Source organism: Dipodomys ordii, unplaced genomic scaffold (assembly GCF_000151885.1).
Source record: "Dipodomys ordii isolate 6190 unplaced genomic scaffold, Dord_2.0 Scaffold1, whole genome shotgun sequence".
In the NCBI taxonomy this organism is placed as follows: Eukaryota; Metazoa; Chordata; class Mammalia; order Rodentia; family Heteromyidae; genus Dipodomys; species Dipodomys ordii.
Window position 1 is genome coordinate 22,430,583 of NW_012267217.1, and position 16,984 is coordinate 22,447,566.

The window sequence follows — 16,984 nt, forward strand, 5'->3', positions numbered from 1 at the left end:
ATCAACCTACTCAGCAATAAAGAGCTTCTCCAGCCTCAGAAATGCCCTATCAATTGTATAAATCATCACCTTACACCTAGGATGTCTACCATGACTTTCAGATGAAAATTTCTATCACTAGTCAGCTGAAAAAGGCTAGCACAAAAGAAAAAGTACTTGTCCAGGCAATATGGCTACTTAAGAATGCACTGCAGAAATAGGGGAGGAATGACACAAAATTTAGGGTTGATGACTTTCAAAAGGAAAAGAATAAGAAAGCTACATCTTTAGGGTTTGCTTAGCAGACTGTGTAACAGCAGTGAGATGAGTTTTTGCCTCTAGAAGTCAACTTGAAAATGTAAATCATGATGCAAAGAACATGGCAAAAGGAAATAGCATTCTACAGCTTAGATGCCCATCAACAGATGGATGGATAAAGAAAATGCTGTATATATATATACACACACTAAGGAGTATTATTCTGCCAACAAGAGGAATGAAATAATATCATTTGTTAGAAAATGGATAAAACTGGAGATCATCATGTTAAGTGAAAGACAGACTCAGAAAGACAACTAGTACATGTTTTATCTCATTTATGGAATCTGGATTTAAAGAAAGACAGGAAACAAGAACATGAACAGAAAAGTGCAGCATTAAAGGGGAATCCATGGAAACTAGGATCAGGGAAAGAAAGCATAAGAGAGAAAAATATGATCCAAGTATCTTGCTTACAAACACGAAAAAATTACAACAAAATCCATTAAAATTTTTTTCAAGAAGCCGGGCACCGGTGGCTCAGGCCTGTAATCCTAGCTACTCAGGAGGTTAAGATCTGAGGATCACAGTTCAAAGCCAGCCTGGGCAGGAAAGTCTGTGGGATTCTTATCTCCAATAAACCACTAAAAAATCACAAGTGGTGCTGTGGCTCAAGTGGTAGAGGGCTTGCCTTGAGCTGAAGAGAGAAGGGGCAGCACCCAAGCCCAGAGTTGAAGCCCTGCAACCACCACCAACAACAAAAAATTCAAGAAAGATAAAAATGACTAAGGGAAGGGAAAACAACAATAGAAGGAGTAGATGTAATAAAAGAATCCTATAGATATATGTATGGAAACATCATAATGAAATCCCTTAATTATACAATTAATATGCACTAATAAGAACAGTTTGAAAAATTAGTTTTTTTCTAGTCCAAGTGCTTACACTGGTTTTAAGAAGGATTATTTTAGGATTAATATGGGAGGGATTAAAAAATCTTCATGTTTTGCTACTGAGTTGACAGTGGATAGACTTTATTATGATGAGAAAGTTCTCTGTCAAGCTTCCTTCATCTTTGGTTGCTTTAATTTTAAATCACAAATGAATATTCTATAACTATTAAAACGATTATATTATTCCAGTTTAACCTGTTAATGAGTTATATCCTATTAATAGGACTTTTCTTCTTTTTGAAAAGATTTTTATTAGCATATATTAGTAGTACCAAGGGGGTTCATTGTGACATTTCCTGACAAAGCTCACTTCCTCCATCACTCTTCCTTAGTCCTCTACCATCCTTCAAGAGGTTTCATTTTCCTATTCTCATATAAGCAAATAAATTCCTTTGACTATTTCCATCCTCATTTACCCTCTCTATTCACCTTCCCACCTCCATTGATACATTCCCCCTGAAGAGCCTGTTTTCTGTTTTATTTTTTAGTATGCATTAATTGCATGAAGAGGAATGATATTTCAGATGTGTATATTTTATTTTAATCAAAATAATCTCTTTTTCTTTCTTTCCCTCTTCTTTCTCTTGACCAACAGCTTTCCTTGAGATCCCTTATACCATCTTCTAACATAGCTGTAATACATTCTGATATTACTCCATGGCCCCTTTTCCCTCTTCTCCCTTGCAATACCCAAAAGAGTTCCATAGTTAGAATCATATTCTATGAGTGTGTGTATATATACATGTGTACACACAGAGAATGTGTATATATATATATACTTACACATATATACATGCATGTCTACAAAATATGATAGTGTTTGTAGGCAGACTTTTCCAATGTTTAAACAAACTTACATTTCTGAAATATATCTAATTTGGTCATTTATAACATATCAAACTCAAACTTTCTTTTCTGAAGGAATTTTAAACTATATTCATAAATGACAGTGGCTTGTAAATTCCTCCCATTTATGTTGCCCTTCTCCTTTTTGGTATCAATATTATAAATACACTCTCCATAGACAGACACAAAAATAAAGAATTATCTCAACAATGCAAAATTTACTTCTAAAGAAAGTCTCAACACCAGCCAAAAATCTGGCAACCAAGCACACAGAGCAGGCAGGCTGCTCCCCTATTTATCCTTAATACAGCAGGCCCTGCCCCCCTGCTCAGATTGGTTGAGCTCAAGTTCACAATCCGCTATGATTGGCTAGTTTGAATAGGGTACTATGTATTTACATAAAGCGACTTTGAACCAAGATGAATAGTATACAAGTAATCTCAAAATATACCTGCACACTGTGCTATTTATTGAACAAGTGGAGGTATCTTAATCCCATCTCAAAAAGAAACCAGTTCAAGACAAAGCCTTACATTTCAAAATCCTTTATTTCAAAGCAGGTCCTCTTTTTCTTAACAAGAGCTAGGATCTCAGGCCAAGTAGGAACTTTGAGGCAACATATTTTGATTAAACAAAAACAGTTTTTCTCACCTCAACCCTACATGTCTTACCAAGTAGTTGGAAAGTGTTTCCAACCCTGTGTTCTCTGAATGAGTTTGTAAAGGACTGGCCTAACTTGCTCTTGAAGGTTCCTAGAATTTGCCTCACACAACAATTTTGCATCTATTGCTTTGATATAAAATTTAAGCTACAAATTCAATTTTTTTTAAATGAGATCAGTCAGGTTTTCAATTTCCTCCTAATTCAATATTGAAATGGTTTGTATTTCCTACAGGAATTTGTCTACATCATCTAATTTTAAAAGCATTTAAAGGGATTCTTGATATTCTCTGATCTTTTTAGTCTCTGGGATAACTCTGGCTGTGACTATAACCTTGCTTTCATTTTTAATATTGTTTATTAGGATGAAACTTTTTTCTTGATTGATATCAAAGATTTTCTATGTTTATTAATCTTTTCAAACAGACAATATTTAGCTTTGTTGATCTTCTCTACTGTAACTTTAAAAAGAAAATCCTCTTAATTCTCTTGATCTTCTTTTTAGCAGGTGTTGGATGTCTACTGTTTATTGTTTTCCCCCCTAAAATAGATTGCTGGAAGTTTAACGTTTTTTCTTTACATTCTGTCTCAGATACCATTCACAAGGTCTGATAAGTTATATTTTAATTATCAAACACTTTGAAGCATTTTTAACTCTTGCTTCTTGAACTGTCCAAATTTATAGGATTTATTTTAGCTCTCTTTTTTTTCTGCCATCAATTTCTCATAGCTTTCTTTTCTCAGAAAATATGACAGCAGTTCTTAGAAAGTTATTGTGATTTTCTTTAAGGACCAGTGCAGAATTCATTTTTTGCCAACACTGCAGGCCCAGTGTATTTTTCTCTGTATGTCCTGCTGAGTTTATAGTGGCTGTGTGCTGTGATAATGCTTCATTTTTTGTTGTTGTTATGTTTGTGGTGGTGGTTAATTGGAGATAAGAGTCTCACTGACTTTCCTGCCAGGTCTAGCTTCTGTGATCCTCAGATCTCAGCCTCCTGAGTAGCTAGGATTATAGGCATGAGACACCAGAGCCAGAGTTTTTTGTTGTTGTTGTTGTTGTTTCCTCTTTTCACAATGCATTCTTTGGAAGGCAGTCATTGTGTGCTGCTCTTAGTCAAGAAGTCAATACCATTTCACTTTCCTAAGGCTGGAAAGTCACATGTAAGCAGTAGTCTATATGTGTAAGGCTACATACATTTGGAATTTTTTTATCAGGTAAGATTGTTCTATTCTCTCCCACTTACTAATGCATTCATAATTTGTTTACATCAGAATGGACTCATAAATGTTTATTTTAAACTTTGGGTTATTATACAATACTGTTTTTTAATTGCAAATTATTTAGTTGGTGCCTGTGTCACAATTACATACCAACATTATTGTGAGGTAATTCTCTGTTATTCTTAGTTTATTTTTTAAGCAACATTCCTTGATTTATGGCAGGACTAGATGTTCCAAGTTCACTTTTTATAAGCAAACAGAATTTTATTGGTGTCTATCATTATTAGGATTTACTGCTTGTCACAAGCCACAGGCAAGGGAACAAAAGTATAGAAAATTATGGGTCTGCTTTGTTTCATTAAGACAAATTCCGAAAGTCACAGTAAGAAGAACAGCAGAGATATTTAGAGAATTGTCTGTATTCCCTCCTATCTTCCAGGGTCTTTTATATAAAGATTGGGTCTGGAATGTTCTAGTCTCCTTTATGCTCTAGTCTCCTTTATAATGTCTTTTTGTTAAAGATTTAGACTAACTTTTATTCAAGAACCCAAAAAAGGAAGACTACATGAGAAACAAAGACCAAGTGGATGAGTCAGAGATACAGGCACCATTTGCAATAAGTAAATATTTATTGAAAATAAATGCCCTCCATTATGTTCCATCTTCTATATCACCATTTTCTTATAAATCACTATTTGTAATCTATCTTCACTTTCAACATTAGGAGAAACAACTAGGAAGACATTTTAAGGACTCTGTTGCCTGATTTGGAGTTTTCTCAAGCTAGAATAAATTTTGATGTTTTATAATTTTATTAGCATATACTAATCCCACCAGGGAGCTTCACTGTGCTATTTTCATACATGTATATAGTATATTTTGAACAAATTTATCCTATTATCTTTCTTCTTATCAAACACTTCAAACAATTTTTAACAGGTTTCGTGCTCTCTCCCTCCTTTATTCTCCTTTAGCCCTGCCCCAAATAGTCCTCTTCTCTAAACTATCCATGCACCAAAAACTTGGTTCCTTGAGATGCAGGGCAGAAATAAAAATGTCATCTCTTAGGAATCAACAATGCTCTTAAGTGTTTGAATAGTAGGAAGGTATTTATGGGCACATATGTACCATCTATGCTCTGTGGTCTAGGTCCTAGGGTCTCAGCCACGATTCAGAGCTAGAGGTAACCCTAGACTCACTGGGAGAGACCCTGCAGATAAAATGCAAGCCATGGGTGGTGATAGACCCATGCTTGCCAGTGAAACTTACCCTAAGAGAGTATCTGAGCCATGTCAGATTCTGTAATAATTAGTGATGGAGGTAGAAGGAAGGTCTGAGAAATGGTCTGGTAAATATGGCAGAACGGTGGATGATCAAGAGAACAAAAGGGAGAAGGAAATAAAACTCTGAAAAGTCACTGGGTTTATCTTTCATTTGTAAGTGCTGCTGTGATACTCCTTTCCTGGAAATCTACAGCAACATTTCCAATATACTTTCCCCTTTCCTGTGCTTCAGAACTTTCAAGAGTAAGACTGAACTGGCTATACAACCCCCCCTCATGTGTGGGGATGGGGGAGGAGTGTGAGCACAGATACAGAGAGACGGAGGAGACAGAGACATAGAATAGGCAAAGAGCACAATACTAAAGAGGCAATTACCCAATGGAAGAAACTGCATCCAGTGAAGAACTTCATGATGCTGGTCTTTTCACTGATCAATTGAGTGAAGTGGGTGGTCTATAAATTGAGGACCAGATTGGGCAGTAATTTGTTTAAGCTTCCCTTAATGACTATTCAGGGTGCTTTGTTAAACAGAGGAGAAAACATCGTCTTTAACTAACCATCTAACATCTTGGAACTGAATTCCCAGTTCCACACTTCAGTTACAGTTCTAGAATTTTCAACTAATGTTGGCAATCCCATTGGTCGATATTTAATTGTGATTAATGCTATATGTTTATATATACATAGAGAAAAAAGACGTGAAAGAGTAGTTCTGTCTGGGGAGTCTTATTGTTCTTTTTTTTCTTTTTTCTAGGCTTCTTTTATGTTCAAGTTTTTCTACATCAGGATTACATATTCTTCTGCACAAAGAAAAATAAACTACAATGAGAAACTGAGAGCCCCAAACACGCCATGTTCCTCTTCCTTTGTGTGCTCTCTTATGCAGATAAAGAAGATTCTTTCTCTGCCTCAGTCTTTTTCTCATTTCCAGGCTGTTTTCTGTCTGAGGCACCACGCCTATCCCTGCTTTCTCTGCACAGCCTTCCTTTCTGATGAGAAGGAAATTGGCTGTTCTTCCTAATCCCTCTGTTGCCTCTCCTAACCAGCTGCATGGAGAAAGCCTGCAGCTCCATGCCCTCCCAACTGTAGCCCACGTCACGAGGTGGATAATTGCATCAGTCTGGCTGGGAGCAGGACACCTGCTCTTTGCAGACGGCCATGGCGCCAGCAGGTTCAGGGTTTTAGTGTGAACAAGTCTGTTTCTTTGCACTGGCAGACTATAACAAAATGAAGTCAAGGCCAGCCTACAGTATTCATTTTCGTGTCCATGGCTGAAGGGAGAGAGATGGCAATGGTCAAACGGAAGAGAAGGCCAGATTGTGTCTGCAGCAAAGGGCCATTTTGATTTACTACACTTAAGAAAAGATCCATTCCACTATAAATCTGGTACTCATAGTGCAATATAGCCTATAAGTCAGGAGGCAATTTCCAAGAGAGGTGGTGAAAGGGAAGGTCATTCAAAGGTCATCCAGATTCTGTTGCCAGGACAGAGACGGGGGAGAGCACAATTCCTCTGTCCTAGGAACTTGTAAGTCTACTGCAGATTCTGGGCCTTCCATTGCAGGTCAGACAACACTACCGAAAGCAGAAGCCAAACAATTATAATGGTCTGCACAGGCAACGCCTGGCTCCTACATCGATTCATCTTCTGGCTTCATTATTTCTAGAAGGAATGATTACTAATGAGGATGCATTTGGTGATCAGATTAATTAATGGCAGAGCAGGAAAAACTAATGATGAGATGAAGCTTCCCATAGTTAAGTTTTATTAGCGCTTCTCTTCCCCTTCTCAGAAGTGAAGAGATTTATTTTTGCAGTTCAGCTTTAATAAATACAAGCTGCATGTATGTTGTTTCCCTTTGGCTGGCTCTTTACTAATATAAAGACCAAATGAGGGGCTGTGACACAGAAAACAGGCAATGGGTTTTGGCAGATAATATTGCTGTAATCCTCAGGCACTGAGAGTCTACAGCTTTCTAAGCTTCTGCTACTTCAAGCACATTACAGAAAATTATAGGGGTGGAGAGAGCACAGGGTTCTGACAGACCTGGGCTTGGAGTTCCCACTGGAGTTCCCAGGTGACCCTGTACCAGTCATTTGACATCATTAGCCCTCAGTTCTCATTTGGCAACAGGGCTGGGTTCCTGGTCTTGAGGAGTTGTGAGGGGAATGTGCCTCTGGGAGGCAGCTGGAGAAAGTGGTCTTCTTGCAGGAGTAACAACACAGGTCATGGAGGACCAGAGAATTTAGACTTCATAATCTTGGAATTCTGAGTCTTGTCATAATTCTTATGAGCCCTCACCAGACATATATAGTAAGTATGCACTTGAACACCAGCTTTTCTAATTACATTCACGCACTTGATTTCCTTTTATTACAGTAAAGCTTCACTGAGCTTAGTAGAGCCTTCTGGCCAGGTAAAGAACCCAGGCAAAGCCAGCTGGGTTTTCCAAAGCAGGACAGAATTAGGTAGCGGTGGCTCTGACTTCTACTACATCAGAATCATAATCTGATTTATACCCTTGATGGCATGGCTGTAGCTTATCTCCTCCCTTACCTCAGGAGGGAAGACAGCAAGACACGCAGTGGCCCATCCTTGCCCCACACTGCGTTGTCTTCACATCAGTCTTTGTATCTTGTGCAGAGTCAAGCTGGAAAATGCTTTGAAACTTCCAAACCCTGAACAGATGTCAGGTGTGATCATTTCACACAGGCAGGATCTCTGTAAGGCCCTGGGCCAAGAATCAGAACACAGGTTTCTATTTCTGGTTCCAAATGAAGCTAATAATCTCTTCAAGAGCCTCGTGCTAATATGGGACACCTACCTGCTTCAGCTGTTCCTGGAATACCATCTGCAAATGTCAGAAAACAAACCAGCAGACACTCTACAAATGACCTTGATGGTTGGGTGTGGGGTTAACACATTTCATCATATGGGCTATCACATTGCAGCCTCCCAAAGGTATGTGGACTGGGATGAAGACAAGATGGAAAAGTCTTGGGTAAGGATGTGAAAAGACAGGAGGAGGATGGTGAACTGGAAATGTGAAGGCTCCTGTGAACCCTGATGCTGAAACATTGAACCCTTTAAAAGCCATGCCATCTGAGAGAGATTGGCATTGGTATCTTTTTTCTGATTCTAGTAGAATGTTAGTGGTCTTTAATATGAATGTGGGAAATGTTCTGTGAATTAGTTTCTACACAGAAAGAAAGGAATTGCACCTGGGTAACCAAAATAAAATTGGACAAACATAGGGTATGTTTGTGCAGTCCCAGGTTTTTCTATGCATGTGAGTGGCTATTTATATACACACACACTTCTCGATTTTTTCAAGTGGAAGGCTTTACTACTTGTATAAAGTTCTAAAAGAAGTCCCCATTTCTGCACTTTAATGAGATATTTTTGCCTTGTCCAGTGATACTGGATTCTTTTCTGCATGGATGTATAATGGTTTCATATATTAAAGGCATTATGATAATATTGTTAAAAAGGTTCTTCCTGAATAAATCTGCAACCAGATCATCATGTATAAGCTATTTCTTCCTTCCAACTGGACAGTTTTGAGGTTCATGAATTCTACCTACAAGGTAGATTTTCTTGATGCATAGTGAATAAATTCCAAACAAATTCATTTTTAGTTTTTTCATATTCATATCTAGAATTCTAGATACTTTGTGAAAACTCGAGGTGCAATTTATCATGATAAAAGTATTGAATTTCTTCTTTTAGAAGAATTTCTCCTTTTTCTTTTTTTCCCCCTATTTTTCTCCAGGCAAGTTCTGTGTGTGTGTGTGTGTGTGTGTGTGTGTGTGTGTGTGTGTGTACACGTGTGGGTATGCGCACGTGTGTGTGTGCGTGTGTGTGTGAGTGGGTGTGAATTTATTTGTACTAGTCCTGGGCCTGGGGCTTGAACTCCGAGTGTGAGTGCTGTCCCTTACTATTTACATTCAAGGTTAGTATTCTACCCATTGTGACACAGCTCTACTTCTGTCTTTTTGGTGGTTAATTGGAGATTTTCTTGCCTCAGATGGCTTCAAACAATAGTCCTCTGATTTCAGCCTCTTGAGTAGCTAGGATTACAGGTGTGTGTCATTTAAAAATCTTATGTTGTCTCTGCCATACATTATCTGTGCCTCCTTCCACCCAGTGCTGCCCCTACAACTTAGGTTTCCAGCTATGAGCAAGATTTTAGTTTTTTGGTATATTGGTTTTTCTCAGTTCCTCAACTCTCTCTGTCTTCTAGGACTAGGCAACAGAGACAGGGTAGGCAGTTCTCTATTTTGTTTTATTGCATATTTCAGCCTCTTCTTTCACCTTTTACTATTAGTCTTCATTTCCTCTGTAAAACTATTTTAATTCATGTATTTGTCTCCTCATCCCAGGCTGCCATCTTTAAAACATGCTACCCTAAGTTCCTTAAACCTTCCACTTGGACATTCATAAAACTTGTTTACTATTCTTCATCCCATCCCCCACCCCCTATATCCCCGATGGCCACAACAATTTTCCATACTTTCCCACTCCCACCCCAGCCACATACTAAGCAGGAATTCATTCAGGGATAGGGCTAGAGTTAAAAGGCCCAGAAATAATTTTCTGTTCAAGACATCAAAATGCTGTATGTGCATGTATGTGCATGTATGTGTGTGTGTGTATGCATGTGCACACATGCAAGCTCTCTCTTATATATGTATGTATGTTTCCTTCCTCTAGAGACTCAGTTCAAATGCCTGTCAATGAATGAACTTACAGAGCAAAGAGAACACAAGGGCAATACCGGGCAGTTCATACTATCTGACAGATTTTTTGACATTTGGGAGATCCTCAGCTCTTCTAAAGTGAAGCCCACTAGTAAAGGAGCCCTCAGATAGCTACTGTATTATAAAAGATGCAGCTTTATAGGAGGCCTGGGTACACAGCAATCAGCAAATAACAAAACTTCCCAGAAAGCACACCAAGTTCTGTTCATCTAATTGCAAACAATCTACTTGTAAAGAATACTGTCCACAAAGAAGTTGAAATACTGAAAACCAAACAACGACTTCTGGAATTAATAGAAATGTCTTGCAAACAAAAGAAACAAAAATTCTAATTACTATTCTCAAAAGGATTTATTCAGAAGTTACTTCAACCATACGAAAAATAAGATAGCATGAGCCAGGTGCCAGGGGCTCATGCCAGTGATCCAAATTATATTGGAGACTGAGAATTGAAGGACTTTGGTTCCAGGCCAGCCTGGGCAGAAAAATCCACAAGACTCACATCTCCATGAAAGGGTAGCCAGTGAAGTGGCACCTATCTATGATCACTGAGGGAAAGCCTAAAGTAGGTGGATCACAGCTTAGGCAAACAAGACTCAATGAAAGGTAACCATCAGAAAATGAAATAAACTTTTGGAAAGAAAGCGATTGTTAGGCAGAAGCTTCAGCAAAGATGACAAGAGATAATGTTAAGACAGAAAAAAAATCAGAAAAGTGATATCTTAGTAGTGTCCATTATCTGACTGGTGGGTATTTCAGGAAGAAATGAAACATTAAAAACAAATGTGAATAATGATCAAGAGAAAGGAGGATAACTGCCATGTTCTACATTGTTATTGCCTGTGCTTGTTAGCTGCCCGACTCTCTGTTGCACAGCCTTTTGAAGATGGCTAGGAGAACTGGGGCTGTCATACTTTCAGCGGTTTCCACATTTTAATAAAGAAATCTCTTTCCCTAAAATTCTCTCCCTCTCCCTCTCTCCCCCCACTTCTCTCTGTCTTCCCCCCTCTCTCTCTGCACATTGGGTTAAGGAATCAGCCACTGGTGTCAAGCGCAATAAACACATTTTGATTATTATCGTCTATTATAAATTGCTCTGTACCCCTCTCCTTAGTCCATATATTGAAATCTTAACCCTCCGTGGTATAGAATGTTATACTATTTAAGAAAAGAGTCATTGCAGATATAATTAGCAAAGATGAGGTCATAGTGGATGAGGATGAGCCCCTAATCCTATATGAGCTGTGTTCTTACAATAAGCAGAATTTTAGCTATCCAACAAAAGAAAACATCATGCAGAAATAGAAGCAGAGGGCAGGGAGACTTGGGTACAAACTAAGGCCAGCTCCAAATTGCCAGCCGCCCACCAGTACCAGGACAGAAGCACAGATCTGTCTTCTGTGCAGCCCCTAAAGGAACCAGCCCTTCTTTCCCCAGCTAGATTTTGAACTTGTGGCCTTGACAATGATGAGACAATAACATTCTGTAGCTAAAACTGAGCCAAACCACCCTAGAAATACAAATGAAGAACTACATTTGTGCACATTTCCCATCAACAAGGAGATTCTGTGAGTGAATGAAAAGCTTCATAAATGCAACCCTTCCTTCAGAAGACTGAACTTTCCTAACCCTTCCCAGTTTGGACCAGGCTTGTGGCCTCAGTACCATTGCATGGAGGACTCATGTGGCTCTCTGACCAAGTAGTATACCCTTACTTCTGCTTACTTTTTTTTGATTCCTTTCAAAGCAACTGAAGTCATCTTTCCTGGAAGAAAAGATGGCTTATTTCCTGTAGTGTGGCTGCTTCTGGTATTGCATTCTTTGGGGAAATCAACAGATTCTCTTCCCAGCAAGCTTTCCCCTTTCCCTCCCCACACAAACCAGTTTCTGTACCCCATGTTGGGCATAGGGACAACCCTGTAGGCTCACACAGCAGCAGCTGTTACATCGATTTCCAAGTGCAGGGACCTGAGCAATGACTGCAATGACATTTCCCTGGCTGACTCTGACCTCTGAATCTCACTGATTAGTCTAACACGCACTGTGAACATCAACCAGTTAAGACTCAGAGCCGAGACTCAGAAATTGCTTTAAAATGGCAAGAGCTGTTTAAGACATAATTTCTGTGACCTGGTCATTAACTTGCTCACTTCCCAATCTGTGATTCTTTTTTTTTAAATTTCCTTTCCCTCTCAATTATTTTCCCTGTCTGGATCATGTTGCAGGGGTGGGCATCCTTGATCATTAAAACGTATTTTTTCTGAAAGCAATTCATGCTTCTGGTCTTTGAGAACAGTCAATGGGGATGGGACAAATGTAAAAGGCAGTCCACTGACTTTCCATTGTTCTGCTTAGAGTTCTCCAGTTTAAATAAAAGCAATTTTTTTTTCTCCAGGAAATATTGGTTGGATTTCTGTACTCCATAGAGTGAATAAAATGTCCATGTGTGATGATAATAATTTATGCTCTATTATTCTACCATAACTTTAAAGGTCTAAATACTTTAAGAATATCATATATTGACTGGTATTTTCAGATACAAACCCACTCACAAATCTCTGGTTCGATTCCCACAGCTGCCAGGACTTGGGCTTTCCTCTCTCTCCAACTTCTGACTTCTCAGTGTGTATGATCCTTTTGCCTACTTGAAAGCCCAAGATAGATACCTCCTTTCTAACAAACATCATAAATGCAGAGCTTTACATTCAGAATTCCAGGCATTCTTCAACAAAAACATCAAATGCCCTATTTCTAAAGTTACCTAGCTCCCACTGGGCACATCCATTTCCTCAACAATCCTTCCTATGGAGACCCTATGTATAATCCAGAAATGGGAACAATACAGATTATGTTTACACTGATTTTGAAAACAAAATCAGTTGTCCTGTAAAAAAAAAAACTCTTGTGCTATGTTTGGTAAAGATTTACTAACATGTGCCACAGCCTATACTTCATGGAGAAATTTATTTTTGTGGAGTATCAGACATGAACTCATGGCCTTGTACTTACTTGCTAGGCAAAGGCTTGAGTCAGCAGGTGGGTTTACAGACTGTTTTTGCAATTTGGCTTGCTGGGGCAGGAGGGTGTCCAGTATCAGGAACTAGGGGATTACCCTCCCAAGTCTTCATTTTTGTACCATTCAGCTTTCTTCAGTGGCTCTCAGCAGTGCCAGAAGAAATATATTTAAGACCCACAGTCAGTGCCTTAACTCTTCTGTGTGAATGAAATCTGAATCTGCATATAGTGAATTTCAGCCATGCCTACAGACTTGGTTTTTGTTTTTGTTTTTATTTTTGATGATGGCACAGGACTTAAACTCAGAGCCTTGAACTCTCCCTAGACTTTTTCACTCAAGGGAGGAACTCTACCACTTGGGCCACACCTTTGCTTCTGGCTTTTTGCAAAATAATTGGAGATAGAATCCCATGAACTTTACTTTCTGGACTGTTTCAAATTGTGATCCTCAGATTTCAGCCTCCTGAGTACCTAGGATGACCAGTGCTCCAGGCTCTTGTTTTGATTTTGATCTATGCCTGCAGCTGGCTTCAAATTCTGCCTCCCCCCTTGCTAGGATTATGAATATGTACCACCAGATATAACCTTATAACTTCTAAACTTCTCACACTTTGATTCCCATCTCCAGTGTTGTGATCTTCCACATATTTCTTTACCTTGGCTTTTCTCTGGATTCCACCTTTCCATGAAAAGACATGAACTTTTCCTATGAACTTAAATTTCCCTTTCCTAAGAACTTAAAATTTGGAGGGTCATTTCTCTTCCCCCCCCCCCGTTTTTGCAAGTGGCTGCACATTCACACCTACAGGGCCCACAAAGTATCTCATTCTTTCAATGGCACACATACACAGAGGGGGCCAGTACCTGCTGCATGCCTTGCATGGTCTGCTGTAGGAACTGTAGCTGCTGGTCCTTAGTGAGGGTTTCTTCTGTTCGGAAAAGCTGTTCTTTCTCTTGCTTCAGTAGCTCTACCTCATTCCTGTAGGCATCCAGCTGCCAGCGGAGGCTGTCATTCTCCTCTTTAAGAGCATAGGCCTGAGCAGCTAGTGCTGAAGGACAAACAGAAAGAGTACAGGGAGTTACTTTGAAAATGCTAAAGAATTGCTCTGTCACTGATCAACATCCCTAATCCTTCTACTGAATCGTTTTTAACTTATTCTATGTATCCTTTTTTTTATACACAAATGCTTCTTGGAGGCACAGGATTAATTCCTTCTACATTCTTATCTCCTGAACTCTCTTCCAAACCTAGACATCCTCACAGAAGCTGGTCTGTGTGGCTCTGCAGTGATGAGGGTATTTAGAATTCCAGTAAGAATCCTATCTGCCACAGCCTATGCTACCAGATTGCTCAGTTCCTTGGCAGTACTGTTTTCTTTCAAAGAACCATCCATTCCACAGGTTGAGGTGTACGACAGCCTCCCAGGGGAGAGAGGCATTTATATACACACCATTGCTTCCTGCTCTATTGCTGGGACAAATTGCACAAATTGTTTTCTCTAACTCCTATCAGAATGGCAACTTGGTTCCATCTGTTTCAGCAACCGATTAAAACTTTTTTTTCCCCCACTGACAAAGCAGAGTGGTTCCTCTACTTCTAGGTGAAACCTGAAATTCACTATATGCAGATTCAGATTTCATTCACACAGAAGAGTTAAGGCACTAACTGTGGGTCTTAAATATATTGCTTCTGGCACTGCTGAGAGCCACTGAAGAAGGCTGAATGGTAGCAAACGAAGACTGGGGAGGGTAATCCCCTGGTTCCTGATACTGGACACCCTCCTGCCCCAGCAAGCCAAATTGCAAAAACAGTCTGTAAACCCACCTGCTGACTCAAGCCTTTGCCTTCTCTCTCCTTGTACTGTGTCAGTCTACATGTGTTTAGCATTCCTTTTAGTCGTTACAAAGCCAGTCTCCCTTCTACTCTTTCTGCCAGTATCTCATCTTTTCCCCCCCATTTCAGGAAAGACACAAAAAGGTAGGAAAGAAAATCTGTCATCGATATAATTTCTGCTATATGAGGGCATAGTGGGGCACCCATCATACATCAGATTCAATACATGCTTACTTCCATGTTTCACCACATCCCTTGTGTCCTAGGTCAAGATCCAGGTTAACCCCTGGCATGCCTCACCTGCACAGAGCAGTACAAAGATCATAGCATTTGCACAGGTGCTGTGAGACCTCAGGGAATTCTCTCCACCATTATCAAACATCAAATTATGGTAATAATTTCAGTTAAGTGTTTTACAGTATCCCCCTTCACAAAATGATATTCCATGGAGAGCAGACACTAAAATACTAATCAAACAGAACAGGCAATTAGCCAGAAATTCCCTACTTCAAGCCATTTGGGATCATTTAGTCAAGAGCATCTGTGGTGTACTTCGATGTGCCCAGGTCTGACTTCTTACTTGGCATCTTAGATGTTGCTTCTCTCAAGGAATTTGAAACATAGTCACATTTAAAAAGAAACTACTACATTTGAAGGAAGAGAAAGCAGTGAATGGGGGCATATAGTAGGCACTCGATATATGTAGGCTGAATGAACAAATGAGAAACTTATGTCAAGGCATACAGCAAAGAAATATATTCAGGAGGCATCTGGAGAGAGGGAGAAATGTGGACTGGGAGAGCAAGTGTGCTTAGAAAGATGGAAAACTCAAGAATCAGGAAGGCAACTCAGTCAAGACAGCAAGATCATAAGCAAAAGCCCAGAGATGAGAAGTGAAGGCAGGAAGGAGAGGAGCTTGAACAAGAAGTCAAGTGCCTGCCTGGGAGCAATGAGAGGAAGGTGAGCCACCTCAGGTGCTGAGAGAGAATGGGGAAAGTTAGGCTCAATGGGGCGGCCAATTGAGAACCACTGACGGTGTTTGGGGGTTGCAGGGGACATGATAGAATTGGCGATTTAGGAAGATTAGTTTGGCAATGGTGCGTGGAATGAACTGGAGGCTTAGGAGAATGAATAAAGGAAATTTTATTTGGTGTATGTGTATGTGCAAAGCCAAGGAAGCAGGCAGTTTTACAGTTTTCAGGGACTTATAAAATCAGAAATGACCAGGCCATACCCAGGAGCAGAAGCTGGTGTTTTATCACGCTGTGCAGCACATCTTACCCACACCCTGAGATACCACCTCCTAACAAGTCAGTTCACCAACCCACCACCAAATGGTTATGAGGCATCATTTGAATGAAGGATGGTGTAATAGGGCAAAAATCACAGAAAATGCAAATGATGAAAAAAATGTTGGCACTACACAAGCACATTACTACATTTAGTAGCATTCAAAGACACTTAAGTCATTTCCTTAGGAAGCTCTATTTGGCCCCTTTTCAATTCAGAGTGGCATTTTTATTATCATAACTGATAGCAGGTGTTTGTGAAGGAATCGATTAGTATGCAGGGATGGAAATTACATTTTCCAAATGAATTGCATAGTCTGCAAGATATGCTGGAATCTGTGTAGCAAAATGCAAGCAGCTATAAAGCATGTGCCAGCAACATTATTTAAATAAATTATCTGCACATAAATATATACAGGAAAGTGCACTGTCCATTATTTTAGAGGCTCTCTGAGAAGCCTATGGAATAGTACAGCTGAGAGTTTTTATTTTTGGCTAAGTCCAGGACCACTGGGCCTGCCAAGCAGGACATAATGCTGTGTGCATTCCTGGAATAGGAATGTGATATCATTATATTTCAAAAGGAAAAGGAAAAAAAAGAAAGGAAACAGCTATAATTCTCCTCCTCCCTGTCTCCCTCCCCTCTAAAAGAAATCAATATCCCAGCCAATCCCATCATAATTTCTATAATTGAGGCACATAAGTGATTTACACTCTTGATTAAATGATTTCAAGCTTGATATTTACGAAAAAAGGCTCGTTCATTCATACAGCATCAAAGTGGTTCTCTTCTAAAGAGTGAGAAATTGTACATTGACTCCATTTAGCTTCAGGACACCTGTTTGCAAACATCACTCAACATCCAGATGATGTCCTGAATCTACC

The 16,984-nt window shown here is 39.5% G+C and overlaps 1 protein-coding gene across 1 annotated transcript in view; it reads right to left on the minus strand.

The window, feature by feature from the left end:
- The window catches only part of Enox1 (ecto-NOX disulfide-thiol exchanger 1), a 279,670-nt gene that overhangs the window by 74,461 nt on the left and 188,225 nt on the right, over positions 1–16,984 (minus strand). The window contains exon 10 of the mRNA XM_013027584.1: positions 13,841–14,025. Coding sequence (XP_012883038.1) covers positions 13,841–14,025 — 185 coding nt within the window. The remainder of the gene's footprint in view (positions 1–13,840; positions 14,026–16,984) is intronic.